Here is a 17,212-nt window from a genome sequence, read left to right on the forward strand (position 1 = left end):
AAAATAAAGTTGTTTCTTAACATGGTCATCAATCTTTCTTCAACCAATTTGATTTGATGGTTTCATCCACATAAATAGTGGACTGCCACAAAATTTATGGCATTTTCCATGGTTAGAAGAAATGGAGTGGCCATTCGTTCTGTAATGGACTTGATGAGTCACAGAGATGTAACGCTTGGTGTAGACAAAGAAAAGACAAAGCAACTTTCATTCTTCCTCTTCTGAGCAAACTATTACAGAGTCTTCCTCTTGCCTTTTCATCCTATCCTTTCTCTTTTTTTCTCTATCCTCTTTCCTTCCCTATTCTTTTTTTCTCCACATTCCAGGGGCGTACATGCATAGGGGGACATGATCAGGGTATATTGTCAATTATTCCATTTTCTTTTTATTCTCAAATTTAATACCTATGAAGAGAGAGCCCAAAGCTATAACTTATATCATAAAAAAATTGAGCAGTGAAAAGCACTTTAGAGATCCTCTTCTGATGAGAAAACTAAGGTCCAGATGGGGTAAGATGACTTGCCTAAAGTCACAGAGATATTGGCAGAAGTGGAACTAGAATGCAAGTCCTCTGACTCCTCAGAAAGTTCTTTGCCCACAGTGCTCTGTTTGCTATGCCCCACCCCACTCCACTTCACCCTATCATACAATTTATCCTGTGCTGTCCTATTCATCCCTATCCCATCCCATCGCATAGCATAGCATCGCATCGCATCGCATCGCATTGCATCCCATCCCATCCCATCCCATCGCATCCCATCCCATCCCATCCCATCCCATCCCATCCCATCCCATCCCATCTTATCCTATGCTATCTTGTCCTATAATGTCCTATGCTGTCCTGTCCTATCATATCCTACCCTACCCAGTCCTATCTTATACCATCTCATCCCATTGTATTCTATTCTATACTATCTTAACCTATCCCATCCCATCCCATCCCATCCCATCCCATCCCATCCCATCCCATCCCATCCCATCCCATCCCATCCCATCCCATCCCATCCTATGCTCTCTTGTCCTATAATGTCCTATGCTGTCCTGTCCTATCATATCCTACCCTACCCAGTCCTATCTTATACCATCTCACCCCATTGTATTCTATTCTATACTATCTTAACCTATCCTATCCCATTCCATTCTATCCCAATCAATCCTGTCCTATCCTATGCTATTCTATCCTATCCCATCCCATCCCATTCTCATGCTATACTGTCTTACAATACCATACAATTCTATACTATGCTAATCAAACCTTTAAGATGGTAGGGATCTTAAGGGTTTTCCTCCTTCAGTTAGGTAACTTGGTTTTGTTAAATGATTTAATTATACCATAAGAAATTTAGAAGTACTTAGCTATGAATTATAATAGTTCAAAGCCTTAGCATGATGGATAGCAGAAGTCTCTGATTTGGCTGATCTGGGCTGCTTTAAAGCAGCTGAACTTCTGTGAAGGAGGCCCCAAGCAATATTTATGAAGCAATCACCCTGACAGACTGATATCTGGAGTTATTAGATTATTCTCTAGGAAGCTGTTCATTATGATCTATGGTAAAAGCACATCTTTCTCAGAAATGAGAGAGGAAATAAAAACAATTTGAGAGTAAGAAAACTGATAATATGTCATTAACTGCTTTGGGGAAATGCAGTTTACCTACCCACAGTTATTTATCATTAAATATCAATATTCAGAATGTTTTACAACTGAATTACCCATAAATAGGGAATTTGCATCTTAACTTTTGAAGCAGAAACATTGTTATCAATTATTCTCATTATAGATCCTAAAACCAATTAAATTAAAATTATAACCACAAATTTATGCACAATTAAGGTATATAACATGAGGCTTTCAGATGTTAACACTATATCCAATAATAAGATATTTCCGAGAAGAGTTCCAATGAACTAAATGGATGATATGCCTAACCAATCAATGTACAGCTCCTAGAAACTGAAGCTCAATGGGACCACAGAGATTATCTTTTTGAATCTATTGGTATGTAGACTATAGTGTATATGTGAATGCAAAGCAAGGTAGTAGAGTGACTAGAAAGAAGGCCTTGACACCAGGAAGATCTGGGTTTGAGTCCTGCTTCTGACACATACTAGTTAACTAGTGTGAGTTTAAATAAATGCCTTAAGTCGCAAGAGCTCTAAACAATTCCTTAAGACTATAAGTTATAGAAAAGATTCTAAATGAATCTTTGCTATGCTGCCTTTGATGTACAATGCATATACCATTTTTCTTTTAAAAAGCCCCGAAAGGCAACTTGTAAATCCTACTTTCTCCTTACAAAGGAAATAATTTTATCAACTCCCCAAATCCATTTCTTGAACATCAGTTATATAGGAAAAACCTGTCTCCTGGGAGAAAATCTGGATCCTTTAGAAGCAAAATAAAGCTGTGTTCAAATCTACTTGAGGACTAACAGCCTGTGTCAAACAAGGTAAAATGGAGAAATGAACAACTCGTCTTATGAACTCAATCAATTTAGACAAGCCACTTAGACACTCAAGACAATATATCCTCCTTTTCCACAAGAGCAGGCATTGTAGTGTGATGTTATACATGTGTCTTTTAATACATCTAATTTATAAGTGAAAAATTGCCATATCGAGGTGGGGAACACAATGGCTTTCAAATAGATTTTAGATTTGGCTGTTGCTTCAGGTCCTTTATTGCTGTACTATAATGAAGGGAGCACTGTCCTTGGGGTCAGGGGGATTTGAGTTTGAATCCTGCCTCAAATAATTATTAGCTGTGTGATTCTGGTCAAGTTGCTTAGTCACTTCAGCCTCGGTTCCCTCAGTTTCTGTAAGACGAGGGTAATAATAAGGATCAAGTGACATGATGTAAATTTAAAAGAATGAAACGAAATAACCCAGCATTTATGAAGTACACACTATGCTAAGACCTTTAGAGATATTTCTTTATTTGATCCTCACAATAACTCTGAGAAGTAGGTGCTATCATTATTATTATTGTTTTAAAATAATATCCTATTTTTTCTTCAATGACATGTGAAAACAATTTTAAACTTTTTAAAAAATCCTTTTGAGTTCCAAATTCTATCCCTCCCTCCTCAATGAGATGGTAAGCAATCTAATACAGGTTATACATGTGCAACCATGTAAAACATTTCCTTATTATTTGTTTTGTGCAAGAAAACTTGAACCAAAAAAAAAAAAAGAAAGAAAGCAAAAAACAGTATAGTGCTATTATTATTAACTTCATTTTACAGAAGAGGAAACTGAGGCAGACAGCCATTAAGTGACTTGAACAAAATCACAAAGCTAGTAGGTGTTGGAGGAAGTATTTGAATTCAGGTCTTCCCGACTCTTGGTCCAGGGCTTTATCCAATATGCCACTTAGCTGCCTCTTTAAGTTTGTTAAACATTTTGCCATCCTTAATGCTCTATGCAAATTATATTAGTGATTATATTTTTACCCATGTATGCTTGACCTTATTTACTTGTCAATATCCATACCTCCTTGTGGAGGAGTAGAGTTCCCCTCCCACACCAATCTATCAATCATAGTTTCAAATGTATAAATAAGATAGTTCATACCTTTTTATCTCTTTCTGAGCTATACATCTCTTTGTGGGAGTTAAGATAGAAAGTAATTTGATGAGTATGGCTGAGAGGATTGGTCATACCAACTGGACTATGCATAAAAGGCAATCAGGTGATTAGTGAACTCAGTCTGGAGGGGTCCATCCCCAGTCGTAGAAGATTTAGTTCTGGAGTTGAGGATTTCAAGCCAAATACTCTTGGAGGAGAAGAATATTCTCTCTCCTCTTTCAATCTTACCTCCCACCCATTTAGCATACATTCACAGAGAAGGGATCAGTAGGATAGAGCAGAGAGAGAGAGAGAACAAAAAGAAGTACAAGCCAAAGACAAATATGAACAGATATAGATACAGATGATTCAAGGCATATGGTACCTTGAACCATAAAGGAAATGATGATTATATATTCAAGGTAGGAATCCAACAACCAAGAATTGTGTTTATTCTTGGACTAAGCATGTTCTCTACACATGTACATTTCAACCATAATACCCTAAATTTAAGCTCATTATTCCTCTAGACTCTGTGTACTTTTTGGGAGTTGGTGCTCTGGGCTTTAAAAGGAAATGTTTCACATCAACTTCTTTTAAATGCTCGTTGACTCTAGCTGATAGCCAGTGAGGACCACAGTATATGGAGGATTGTGATCAATATTACTAGAAATATTTTACACCCCCACACCCCAACCTAGGGATATCCTAGATCCCTGAGAAGTGAATCAGTCAACCACCCTTTGGGTATCTAAACTCTTAGTGATAGTAGGGGTTGGGCAAAGACACCTATAGGGAGCCCTACATTTGGGGAAAAATACCATCTATTTAACCAAGACAAAGAAATACTTTGAAAGACAGAGGAGAGGAGGTAGAGGAGATAGAGTTGGCCTTGGAAACAAGAGGACTTTGATCTTTCTGGTTGCCAGTGAGTCTCTGGGATTTTATAAGAGGTTCCAGTCAACATGTTTGACATTGGTGTTAGGTATATCAAAAGAGATATTAACCTCTGAGTGAGGCGAATGAAGGAACATGGAAGTTAGAATTTGTGATAGAGGAATTAGTTGGTATGTGAAATAAGAGTTAATAAATTATGGAGTGTGAGGACAAATTCAGGAGGAATATGATGGTGGGGAGCTTCAAAAAGTGATCAGAGAGTGACTGAGTAGAAGAAAGTTTATGAATGGCAGGAGGGAGAGAGACTTAGTCAGAATATGTCTTCCTCCCAAGGAAGTATCTACCAATGAACATATGTACATCCTGTATAGGGAGATTCTTTCAAAAGTCTCAAGCAGAGATCCTTAGTCCTGCAAATCTGTTAGTTTGATGTGGGAACTCCTTTAGGATGAAAAGATCATAGATTTAATACTGAGAAGGACCTTAGAGGGAATTTAGTCTGAACTCTCCAAATTATAGCTAAGGGAACTGAAGTCTAGGAGATCAAATGTCTTGGCCAAGGTTACACATAATAAATTTTGAACTAAGATCTTAATGACTAACAGTTCCATTCTATTTTCATTACATCAACTCAGCATTGACAACTCATTTTTTAACTATTGTAAGAGAATGGAGTATTCTCGAAATGAATTTACTACATGTAAGGGAGTGGATTCTCCTCACCCCACTCCACCTCAATTGTAGTCAAAGATGTCTGAATGTTATCACAAGTTTTCAGAGAAGCGTTAAACTATATGCAGAAATTCAAATCCTTTTATGAAGTATAGACAGCTTTGATTGAGTCAAGAAAGAGAGAATGAAATTGGCTTAGCAAACAAATTATCCCTGTCACTGACTGCTTTACATAGTTAAACTCTGGATGAATTTCAGAGTTAAGAGTTTCAAGGAATTGCAAGCTAGGGCCTATTTGTGGAGGGAATTTTTGCTGAAGGTAGGGGAAGGAAAAGGAAAGAGGTTTTTTTCTCCTCCCCTTCCCCACAGATAATAGTCAGAAAGTTGTGAAGGTGAGATTCTGGTCTGGTAGAAGACACTGCATCCAGGAGAGGAAGTAGAGACAAACACTTAAGAGAGACAAAGATTTAGAATGATGGTCAATTGAAGGAAGGAACAGCTTCAAGGCTGGGCTTCTGGCAGCAGAGAAGAGAGCCAGTCATGGAGGAGAATACCCTGGGAACCTAGTCGAACATTCTGTTCTACAAAGATACTGTATCAAAGTGGAGATGAATAAGGAAAAAAAGAGAAACAAGTATCCAGCCCTGAAATACCAGAAGTTGTAAGTTATCTTTGCTACATATGAATCCTACATATGTGGTTCACTATAATTATACTCAAATTTGAGTCTATCCTTCTCATGGGTATTTTGTGTATTAGTTTTATTGTAATTAAATTTTATTTTTTAAAAATTACAACGATTTATTTCCTCTTCCTTCTGTCTTCCCTCCTTCTAAATTGAGAAGGAAAAAAATTACTCTCATGACAAAGATTCATAGAACAGAAGCAGGAGAATAACTTCTTCAATAATAACAACATTCAAAAAATGAACAACTATGAAAGACATAACATTATATTTCTTTTTGAGAAAGTGAACTTGAGTATTAAAGGGAGAATGTTTAATAGCTAGTATTCTTGCTATGCTATCTCAGTAAAATGCCTTTTCTAAGATCTAATTGTATCTATTGTGTGATTTAATAAGAAGCACACCAGTTAAGACTTTTGAATGAGAGTGCAGCCATACTAGGTTAACCCTAGAACCTGAGGGTAATATAGCCTCTATGGGGCTCTGACCTGTAAACTTATGAGTTCATTTTAGGGAATGATTCCATGGGGGGGGGGAGGGGCGGGGAAGAGGTGACATACATATAACTTAATCTGATTATTTTAATAATGTATTATCTTTATTTGAAAAATATTGGTTTAAAATATTTATCAAAACTCCCCTCCTTCTTTAAGAAAAAGAGTTTGACCCCCCCATATATATATGTGTGTGTGTGTGTATAGGTATAAGAACAGTGCCAAATCAATGCAGTTATATGTATTTTTGTTTTCATCATAGTTCCTTCTATGCCAGTATGTCAAGTGTTATCTTCAGCTGTTGCTCATCTTCCTATTGGTATGCCCACTTTCATTCACTCTGTAATTTTCTACTACAAAACACCAATGAGCTATGAAAGTAGATTATTACCAAATTTAGAAAGAAGTGTCAATGAGTCAATGAGGGTGGCTTTAATTAAACTAATTGCTAGCATTTATATAGCATTTTAAGGTTAACAGTGTTTCACAAATATATCATTCTGTCCCTATAACAATGGGAGGTAGATGCTACATTTTTACAGATATGGAAACTGAGTCAGATAGAGGTTAAGTGACTTGTCCAGGGTCATGGCTAATAAGCATCTGAAGCCATATTTGAACTCAGGTTTCCTGACTCCAGGCCCAGTGTTCTATCCATTATGTCACCAGCTGTCTCTAATTAATATACTTAGATTATCAATGACCTTTGGGATAGCTCTTTCAGTTGCTCAGAAGCTTTTTTAATTTCACAAATAGTCTGCAAATCTTCTAATTGTATAATACAGAGCAGCAGGTTTACTGAAGATGTTGTTGTTGTTGTTTGTCCTTTATTCTCAAAGAGGACCATGACATCGAGAAGTGATATCATGACTTGCAGTGAATTGGATTTAAGTGAGGGAGGGCTGTGCAAAGTCACCAGCCTTACTCTCTAGGTACATTGGTAAGATGCATGCGTAATACATATACACATGGACACATACATGTACACACACATATACATATGTGTATATATGTATTAATACACACACACACACACACACACATATATATATCAGGACAACAGGAGATCACCCCAGATGTTTGAGACAATTGTGTTTAAATAATTTGTCCAGAGTCCCAGAGCTGGTAAGTGTTAAGTGTCTGAGGAGGTAGGATTTAAACTCAGGTCCTCCTGACTCCAGGGTCAGTGCATTATCCACTGCATCACACAGCTGCCCCTCGTGAAGAAGTATGCCCCTTTTGAATGACCACAATTATTTATGGATTAAAAGAAATGCCTTGGGTGAGCTAAGTGATAGCTTTACTCATTAACAATCATCATGTTCATGTGGGCTCCAGGGTCACACCCTTCTGTTTAGGGACAAGACAGGAAGAGAACATCATATCCCTATGACCTTTGTGGTTCTCCTTATACCCTCTATCCCCCCTCCCCAAGACATGCCTCTGCCTCATACTTTACAATTTAATTAGGGAAAGATGCCAGGCTAACTAGAAAGCCCAATCAGATTCAGTGTTTTAGTGAAAAATGTGCTCAATTTAATGTCACAGGACCTGAAATTAAATCATGGTTTTATTACTTACCATCTGAGAGATAGCCTGATATAGGGGTATGACACTGGACTTGTAGTAAGGAAGTCCTAGGTTCAAACACAAATTCAGATATTTACTAGTCTGATGACTTTGGTCAAGTCACTTAAGCTCACTATGTATCTGTTTTCTCATTGGTAAAATGAGAAGCTTGGCCTCTAAGGTCCTTTCCTGCTCTAAATCTATGATCTTACAGATGTTTGTTATTTTGAATAAATTACTAATGAATCTAGGCCTCAGTTCTCTAATCCCCAGAAGGGCCTCTGAGGTCCCCTCTAGCTTTAAATCTATGATTCTATGATGCCAGAATCTTTAAATCAGTGGCCCACAGACTTGGCAGCTGATTGAGAATGAGGATGGGATAGGAGATTCAAATATGAGATTAGGTTTTAGAACTTGGATACTTTGGATACCATCAAGGGAACAAGGAAGTTTTGCCTGGGAAATTTAGGGGATGTGGGATAAAGTCTCATTTGGATATGTTGAATTTGTGATGTTAGAAGGGCATCCAGCTTAAATTATGAGGGACAAAAGTTCAGGAGGGAGAATGTTGTGGGGGAGCCCAGAAAGGAGAGTGACAGCAGCAGAAGGTGAGGTAGGAAAAGAACTGGGAGAAAGAATTCATCTGGAAATCAAGGGAGAAGAGACTATCCAGGAGAAGGTAGTGGTCAGCAGTAGCAATAATCAGCAGTTGCAGAAATGTCAAAGAGAGGTAGACTGAGAAGGACATTGGACTTGGCAATTTAGAGATCACTAGTCGTTTCTGAGAGACCAGTAGTTACTGGGATCATAAGCCAAGGTACAAGGGTACAAAGAATAAGTGAACAGTGAAGAAATGGAGGTGGTAGTCATGTAGGCACTTCCGGGAAAATTAGCTATGAAAAGTATGGACTTAAAGGGACAATAACTTAAGGGGAGAAAGGTCAAGACTTGAGCCTGTTTGTTGACAAGAGAAACTCAGTCATTACAGTCACTAGTAGGACAGAGTCACTATCAGGATCACAACTCTAGAGTTAGAAGGAACCTCAGAGGCAGTCAAATAAAATTCCTTCATTTTTATAGTTAAGGAAATTGAGGACCGGGGAACCCAAGTGACTTTCCCAAGGTCATGTGGGGAATAAGCATCAGAGATGAGATTTGAACTCAGACATGGGGAGGGAAGAAAAAAAAAAGAAAAAGAAAGAAATGTACATGTTAACTTTATTATATATTTAAAAGGTTGTATATAATAGATTTGCAGTTTCATGTGAAAATTTTTATTATACTGTTATAGAAATGCTTGTTTCATTGATAAATTAAAAATAAATAAAAATTTTAAAAGAACTCTTAATGCTCTTCTTGCTTGTTCCTTGATAGGGATAAGGATAAACTGAAGATGAGATAGAAAGGAAAGGAAGGATTAAAGTGGAGATTTCCCAAAGGAGATGGGGAAGTACAGTATGAAAGAACCTTCTCATCACTCTCTCTTCACTATATAGCCATTGTCCTATTTTTTTTTGCATTGTAAAAATGCTTTTAAAAGCTTATCCTTGATATCTTTACTGACTTGCCATTCTGCTATGCTTTTCTTTTTAGTTTCTATCTCCCAAATTCTAAGGAAATCACTCTTCAAGGTTACTAAGGACATCCTAATCACAAAATCCAAAAGTCTATTTTAGTCCTCTTACTCCTTGGCCTATCTGTAGAATGTCAAATTCTCATGGATAATCTCTCTTCTCCCTTGCTTTAAGACAATGATACTCTTTTGGCCTTTCTTCAACCTTTAAAACCATTTCTGTCTTTTTCACTGTCTCCTTTTCCTCTTCCCAACTCATTAAAGTGGATATCCCCTGAGGGATATTCTCATTTCCTTTCTCTTCCCTCTCCCCTGGGAAATTTCACTTACTGTTACAACAACTATCACCTTGATGCAAATCATTTCCACATCTGCTCTCCAGCTTGGACCTCTCTCCAGAACTCCAGCCTCACATTTCCAACTGTACACAGGATATCTCTAACTTACGTCCCAATAGCTCTTCAAACTCAACATTCTCTTGTGTGTGTGTGTGTGTGTGGGGGGCAATTGGGGTTAAGTGACTTGCCCAGGGTCACACAGCTAGTAAGTGTTAAGCATCTGAGGCCGGATTTGAACTCAGATCCTCCCGAATCCAGGGCCGGTGCTCTATCCACTGTGCCATCTAGCTGCCCCATAACTCAACATTCTCAAAATCAGTTAATCTTTTTCACCAAAATGTCTTCCTTTTGAATTCATTTTGTCTTTTGGAGGAATTACCATTCACTCAGTAGTTCAGATTTAGAACCTTAGTGTTTTCTCAGACTCTTCTTTCTCCTTTCCTTTCAGTTACCAAATTCCATCAGTTTTATCTTTGGAATCTCTCTCTTCTTTTTTCCCCCATTATTACCATCCTAAGTATGGACTCCGTTAGCTTCTACCTCAGCTAATAAAATAACCACCCAATAGTTTCATCTACCTCTATTTTCCTTTTTCACTTCCCTTCCCTCCAACAATATTTAAGTTGATGCCAGAATTATCTTCAATATTCTGATCAAAATCCTTCATTGGTTCTCTATTGCCTATTGAGTCAAGTTCAGACTCCTTTGCCTGGCATTCAAGTGCCCCCTGCTATCTGCTATCACCCTAATTTTTCTGACCATATCCTATATTATTCCTCTCCATATAATTGATGGCATAGCCAAATTTAACTACTTGGTGTGCCACATAAACTCTGAATTTTCACACTTTGTCAACTTTATTCATTCTCTTCTCTGTGCCAGGAATGCCCTCTCCTCTTTTCTTCTTATTAGTTATTAAATTTTACCCAGTCCCTTAAAGACCAAGTCAAGTAATGCTTTCTTTAAGAACCCTTCTCTTATCCTTCCAATCAGTAATGACCCTTGGACTTCACACAGTTCTTTGTTGTTTTTTTTTTTTCTAAAATACTACTCTTTTATTATTTTATGTTATAGTCATTTGAGTATATGCCGTATTTCTCTATTTCTCTGTATTCTCCATGAGGGCAGGGCCCTAGTGTTCTCTAAACATCGCATCTCCCCTCAGGGCCTGGTGAGGCCTGCCCTGCACACAGAAGACACTTAAAAGTTTGTCAAACTAAAGTGGGCCATGGTACTGAGCAAGTGTTGGCCAATCAATCAGTGTTAGATGCAGGGTTCTTTACTTGGTTCTGCCTTTATAGGTGACTTAGATGAAGAATTGCAAGTCATGACTATCGAATTTGCAGGTGACATAACACTTGGAGTCATAGCAAAAATACTGTAAGATAGAATCAAGAGTCCCAATTATCTTCATGGACTAGAATAAGAGACAAACAATGATGAAGCATGGTCCACGAGACATGAATCCTAATGAAATTTAGTGGAAATAAATGTAAACTGAATTTAGGCCAAGGCAAAAATCAATTCATACAAATACAGGATTGAGGGAGGGGGTTCCTGCAATCTGTATTATATAAAGTCATAGTCAGTTGCTGTATAAGCCAAAAAGAAACCAACGGTGTGAATGCTAAGAATGGTTCGGCCATTTTAGTCTGTCTCAGTAGAATTATGAAGTTCAGTTAGAAGCAGCATGGTATGATGAAGAGAGAAAGGCACCTAAGGTCAAGAAGCTCTGGATTCAAATTCTGCTTGTCTCATTTATTAACTCTGTGACTGCGGTTAAATTATTTAACTTTTCTGAGCCTAAGACAACTCTCTAAGAATAGTTACATATTATGACAATAAACTAAAAAAAGACAAATGGGTTATGAGCTGTATCTTTGGAGGGAGTTACCATACTGATGCTATCTCAGTACTTAACATATTGACTTAAAGTCCAACTCATGATGCCAATTTAGTGTGTTACCATAGAAAGATGGCTAAACTTGACATTTAAAGCTCCTGGCAATGGTAAAGAGCTGACTGCAATTCCAGAAATGAAAGAAATTAGGATGTTTGGATTTATGTCAATTGTGTGGAGGAGTTTATAACATACCAAGTTGTTTTGTTGTGGGACACTGTTAAGACAATGTGCCTCAGTGGAGAGAGAACTGAATTTGGAGTCAAAGGACAAGGGTGCAAATGTCGACCATCACTTACTACCTGTGGGACCTCTGTTGAGTCACTTAGGCTCTTTAATGCTTGGTTTTCTCATGAAACGAGGGAGCTGGACTATATGGTTATCAAAATTCCATTCTAGATCAAGTGAGATAATGATCTTACAATATATTGAGATAGTCAAACTCTATCCAGGATATTTTGTTCTATTCTGGGGATGATGTTTTAGAAGAGCTCTGACAATTACTACTTGTGTGACATTGGGTCCTTCATTTAACTTTTCTGAACCTCAGGTTTTCATTTCTATAAATGAGGGTAGGAACACATGATAACTTCTTAGGTCCCTTCAAGCTATAAATGTATTATTCTGTGATAAAGGACTGAATTGGTCAAGTTAACAAGCACTTATTAAGCACCTACTAAATGCTATGAATGGTAGACAAAGAAAAAATGGGATAGTCTCTGCCTTCAAGTATTCAGTCATTCTTTTGATAAATATTTATTATGAGTTGTTATCCTTGTTGCCGTTTGTCCTCCCTTCTAAAGAACAAATGACTTCAGGAAAGTGATATCTTGATTTGCAAATGAATTAGATTTAAGTGAAGTAGGGCTGTGCCTTACTCTCTCCTCCAGAGTCATGGGAGTCAGGTGGCAAGACACAGGAGTGTCAGTGGGAGACCCTGACCTTTTTAGGCTAGGATCTTTCCCAGATTTAATTTCATATGTGGTAACACTCATTCAGTGATTAAGGCTAGGTAAGAAATGGGGCAAAAGACAGCCTCTTTTACCTACTCAGAAAAAAAAATTGACCTGGGAGGGAAGACCCGCAGGGAAATGGCAAACCACTGCATTATCTTTATTATGAGTATATTGTGGACCAAACACTGATATGTGCTGGAGAAACAAAGACATAAATGAGACAGTCTGTACGATCAGGAAATATGGGTCTGGTGATAAGGAACCTGGAAAGGATGCTATCAGAGGAATGGTTAAAGAAACTGATGATATATAGCCTGGAGAATAAGAGATGGAGTGTCAGGCAGTCTTCTAATATTGGAAGGATTGTCATGTGGAAGAGATATTAGACTCTTAGTAGTCTCAGAGGCAGGATTAGGACCAATGGGTAAAATGTGGCGAGGTGATTTTTTTTACTCAGTTAAGGGAAGAAGTGTAATAATAATTAGGAGAATTTAGAAGAAATGTCTAATAATAATTATTAATGTTATTCAGCCAAAGAACAGACAGAATAAGATTGGAAGTAAAGAGGCAGGTGCGGGATAATTACCTGTGAAGGAGATGGTGGAGAATTCTTGTTTTGTGTGGGAGGTAGGGTTATGACGTCTAAGATTCCTCACAACTCTAAGTTTCTATGACTCTCTATCTTCACTTTCTGAAATAGCTCTTGGGATTTGTTTTTATTACCAAATACAGGATGAGGTAGTAGAGTTGTATTATATACAGATTAAGAAATTGCTTGATTAATGACTGGATTTTGCATGGGTCGTTTTCAATCAGCCATATTATCCTCCTATCAATCCCTGCTCCTAAGAATATTTAGAAGCAATATCTTAGCAGAGATCCACAAAGAATATAATCCTGAAATTCATATGTACATACTACTTAGAAAATTCATTTCTCAGCTAATGAAAATGCATCTGAATGGCAATAATAGATTAACGCATTGGATATTAGTTATATTTGATGTTGTGTTCCCTGGGAGGTTTTTGTTAATGAGAATGTTCTGCAATGTTATTGCCACTAGACTTTGCAATTATGATACTTTCAGCATTAGTAGACTACTGAATGGAACCTGGATGTTACACTCGGAAATTCCTAATCATGGAAACAGAAAATCCCTTCAAAAAATGTGGCTGAAACTTCAGTTTCCACCAGAACTGCTGAAATGAAGGCTACCCCTGTCACACCTGCTCATAGAGTCTATTATGAATTTACTATTTCAAAATATAGTTTGTGTGTGTTTGCATCTTTAAAGCCATTAACCACCATTACGGTTTAGTGATTAAAATAGTTATATGCTATTCTCAGTTACCAGGTGGCTTTCCCCACTCCCTAGCTGGATAGAAGTGCATACAAAGCAACATGCCACCAAAATATCTCAACACTCATAAAAATAGAACTTTCTCTTCCTACTCAGATTTAACAAATTATCCTACAAATCATGATATTTTCCAAATAAAATGAGACATCTTAGAAAATAACATTATACAACAAATTTAAAAAAATGTGTGTGTCTCCTTTTTAAAGGAATGGTTTTTACTGTTTCTTGGCATAATGGTACAGAAATGTAATACTGTTTTGCCACGTGATTTAATTGCTACTTACAAGCAAACTGAAGTTTTGCTTCCTTGCTCACAATTGTTCCAAATGAGTTTGTTGCTATGCACTGGTATGTTCCAGCATCTTGGGTTTTATTGGGGTTATTGATCAACAAGCTGCCTTCAACCACACTGTAGCGGAAATCCATACCAATGTCAACATCTGTTCCATTTAACTTCCACCTATGGTAGAAAAATGCCAGTAGATAAATCCTTATAATATTAATCAATATTTCTGAATTGTCTAAAACACAGGAAATATAAATAGCACACAATACTATTTCTGACTTTTTAAATACAATTTGAAAATTCAAACTGCCTTACTCAACTATAACAAGATCCTAAAATCTCCTGACCAAGCAATATATTTAAAAGGATTCATTGTCATTTTAAACAATTGTATTTATGACTAGGTAATATGCTATATATTGGATGATATCTTTAACATCATTTATAATTTCCCAGGTTCTAATACAGCATTTTTTCCAAATAATCACAATTGCAATATTTTGTAGCTTACAATAAAATATTATGCAATTACCCAGTAATAATGGCTCACATTTATATAATCAATAAATAAGAATTTATTAAGCACTTACTATATGCCAGGAACCTAAATGGTTCAAGTTTTACAAAGTATTTTCATTATAAAAGCTGTGTAACATATATGATTCAAGTATTATTTTATTATAAAGATGAAGAAATTAATACTCTGAGACATTTAATCTTCCCAGCATCCTTGAACCATTATATATAATAGTTGGGACTTGGATACAGATCTTTTGACTCAATGATTCTTTCCAGACCATTTCTTGGACCATTGCCAAGAAATTGTATTTTTTGCTTGTTCTCTGTCTATCTGTCTGTCTCTCTGTCTCTGTCTCTTTCTCTTTCTGCCTCTGTTTCTCTCTGTCTCTGTCTCTGTCTGGATGTCTTTTTAAAAAATTCTATAACACTCTATACCGACTGAATCAACCACATGCATATAGATAAAAGCTGTTCAGTACATAGGAATGGATTCAGAAGATACGGCTTTCAATCCTGTCGCTACTACTTAAAACTTGTTTGGCCTTGGGCAAACAAATTTTTCTTGCTGAACCTTGTTCTTCTCATCTGTAAATTGAGGATGTTGGACTTAATGACAAGTAGGGCTTCTCTTAGCCAGACATATATTATCCTATGATTGCTGAATATTTGATTAAACTGAACCACTGTCCCATTTGACATAGGAGGTAAGGCTAAAAAGAACATTAAGCGAGGCAGCTACATGGCACAGTGGATAAAGCACTGGCCCTGGAGTCAGGAGGACCTGAGTTCAAATCCGGCCTCAGACACTTAACACTTAACTAGCTGTGTGACCCTGGGCAAGTTACTTAACCCCAATTGCCTCACTAAAAAAAAGAAGAAAAAGAACATTAAGGATCACTTAGTGCAAACTTTGCATTTTCAAAATGAAAAAACAAAAAACAGAACCGAGGCCCAGGGAAGTGATTGCCCAAGGTCACACAGAAAGTAAATGCCAAAAGATAGGCTTTGAAGCCCAATTCAGTAGGCACAGCCCATAATGCAGCTAAAAGGGAATCTGACTGTAAAACAGCGGGCACATACTGAATTTATGAAGAGGCCTGCTCAATCATATGTCAATTTGATGAACTGTTGAGCAATTGGGTGCAAAATATGTATTTAATCTTGTTTTCTGTTCTGTGATTAGATACAGATATTAGGTAAATGTAAAAAAAAATTGCTTTTGTTTGATATTTCATTTTCTGTCATCTGCCATATCTAATCAGTGGCCCAAGTCTTATCAGTTCTGCCACTATAACCATGCTTATCATCATCCTTTTCTCTCCATTCACATGGTCACTACACCAGGTTAGGCCTTCATCCTTTGTACCCTGGATAACAAAAATAGCTTCCTAATGGGCCTCCCTGCTTCTAGCTTCTCTCCACACAAAGCTGTCCTTTATGTTTGTTATGGGGAATTTATAGGGAATTAATAACACAAAAGAGGGTTGAAGGCTAAAAGGAAGGGCCTGGCTAGCATGGGTTATAGAAGATGGAAACATGGTGAATCCACTCTATGTGTGGTTTTGATTTTCTCCAACATTCATAGGCAACTCAAGAAGAGGACATAGAGAAAGTATATTTTAGCACTTACTTTCCCATCGATGGGGATGAGCAATGAAGGAAGAGGCAAAGGTTAAGACCTAGAGATTCTAACACTGTGGCAAGCACATCACCAAAATAGGTGAGCATTGGATTCAGACTGGATAAAAAGGCAAATGAATTCAGAATCAGTGTATTTATAAATGACAGGATATTTGACATCATGGAGACCAAAAGTACAGACCTGTGTAGTTCACTTTTTGCCTGGCTATCTGGCACTGTGTAAAACTAGATCATGGAATAGTATGGTAATATTCAATGGTGATATCTATTTGTATTGTTATTTGTAATTTAGACATTAGGGACATTTAGGAAAAAAATGAACATTTATTAATTACTCACTATCTGCCAGGAACTGTGCTAAGTCTTTTATAAATATCATCTTAATTGATTCTCCCAATAACCCCAGGAGGTAAACCCTTTAATAATCCACATTTTATAGTTGAGGAAACCGAGGTAGGCAGAAGTTGTGACTTGCCTAGGGTCACACAGCCAGTAAGTATTTGAGGCTGCATTTGAACTCAGGTCTTCCTAACTCCAGGTCTAGTAATGCTACACCTAGAGGTTTCTCTAATTGCATTATTATATATTACATTTGAGTGGTAAAGCTCCAAATGCAATGTATGTGACTTCCTATTAACTGAAATATAATAAATGCATCCACATTTATTCATTGCTTACTGAGGGCTAGGCACTGTGCTGAGAGGTGGGCATCTAGGGAGTCAGAGATGGGGCTGGACTTCTCATTTCATTAGTGC

General features: G+C 37.2%; 1 protein-coding gene across 6 annotated transcripts in view; it reads right to left on the reverse strand.

The window, feature by feature from the left end:
- The window catches only part of CNTN4 (contactin 4), a 1,173,040-nt gene that overhangs the window by 347,305 nt on the left and 808,523 nt on the right, over positions 1–17,212 (reverse strand). For all 6 annotated transcript variants that reach the window (XM_043978091.1, XM_043978085.1, XM_043978087.1 and 3 more), the window contains one exon: positions 14,296–14,471. In XM_043978091.1, coding sequence (XP_043834026.1) covers positions 14,296–14,471 — 176 coding nt within the window. The remainder of the gene's footprint in view (positions 1–14,295; positions 14,472–17,212) is intronic.

The sequence above is a fragment of the Dromiciops gliroides genome, chromosome 1, assembly GCF_019393635.1.
Source record: "Dromiciops gliroides isolate mDroGli1 chromosome 1, mDroGli1.pri, whole genome shotgun sequence".
Taxonomy (NCBI): domain Eukaryota; kingdom Metazoa; phylum Chordata; class Mammalia; order Microbiotheria; family Microbiotheriidae; genus Dromiciops; species Dromiciops gliroides.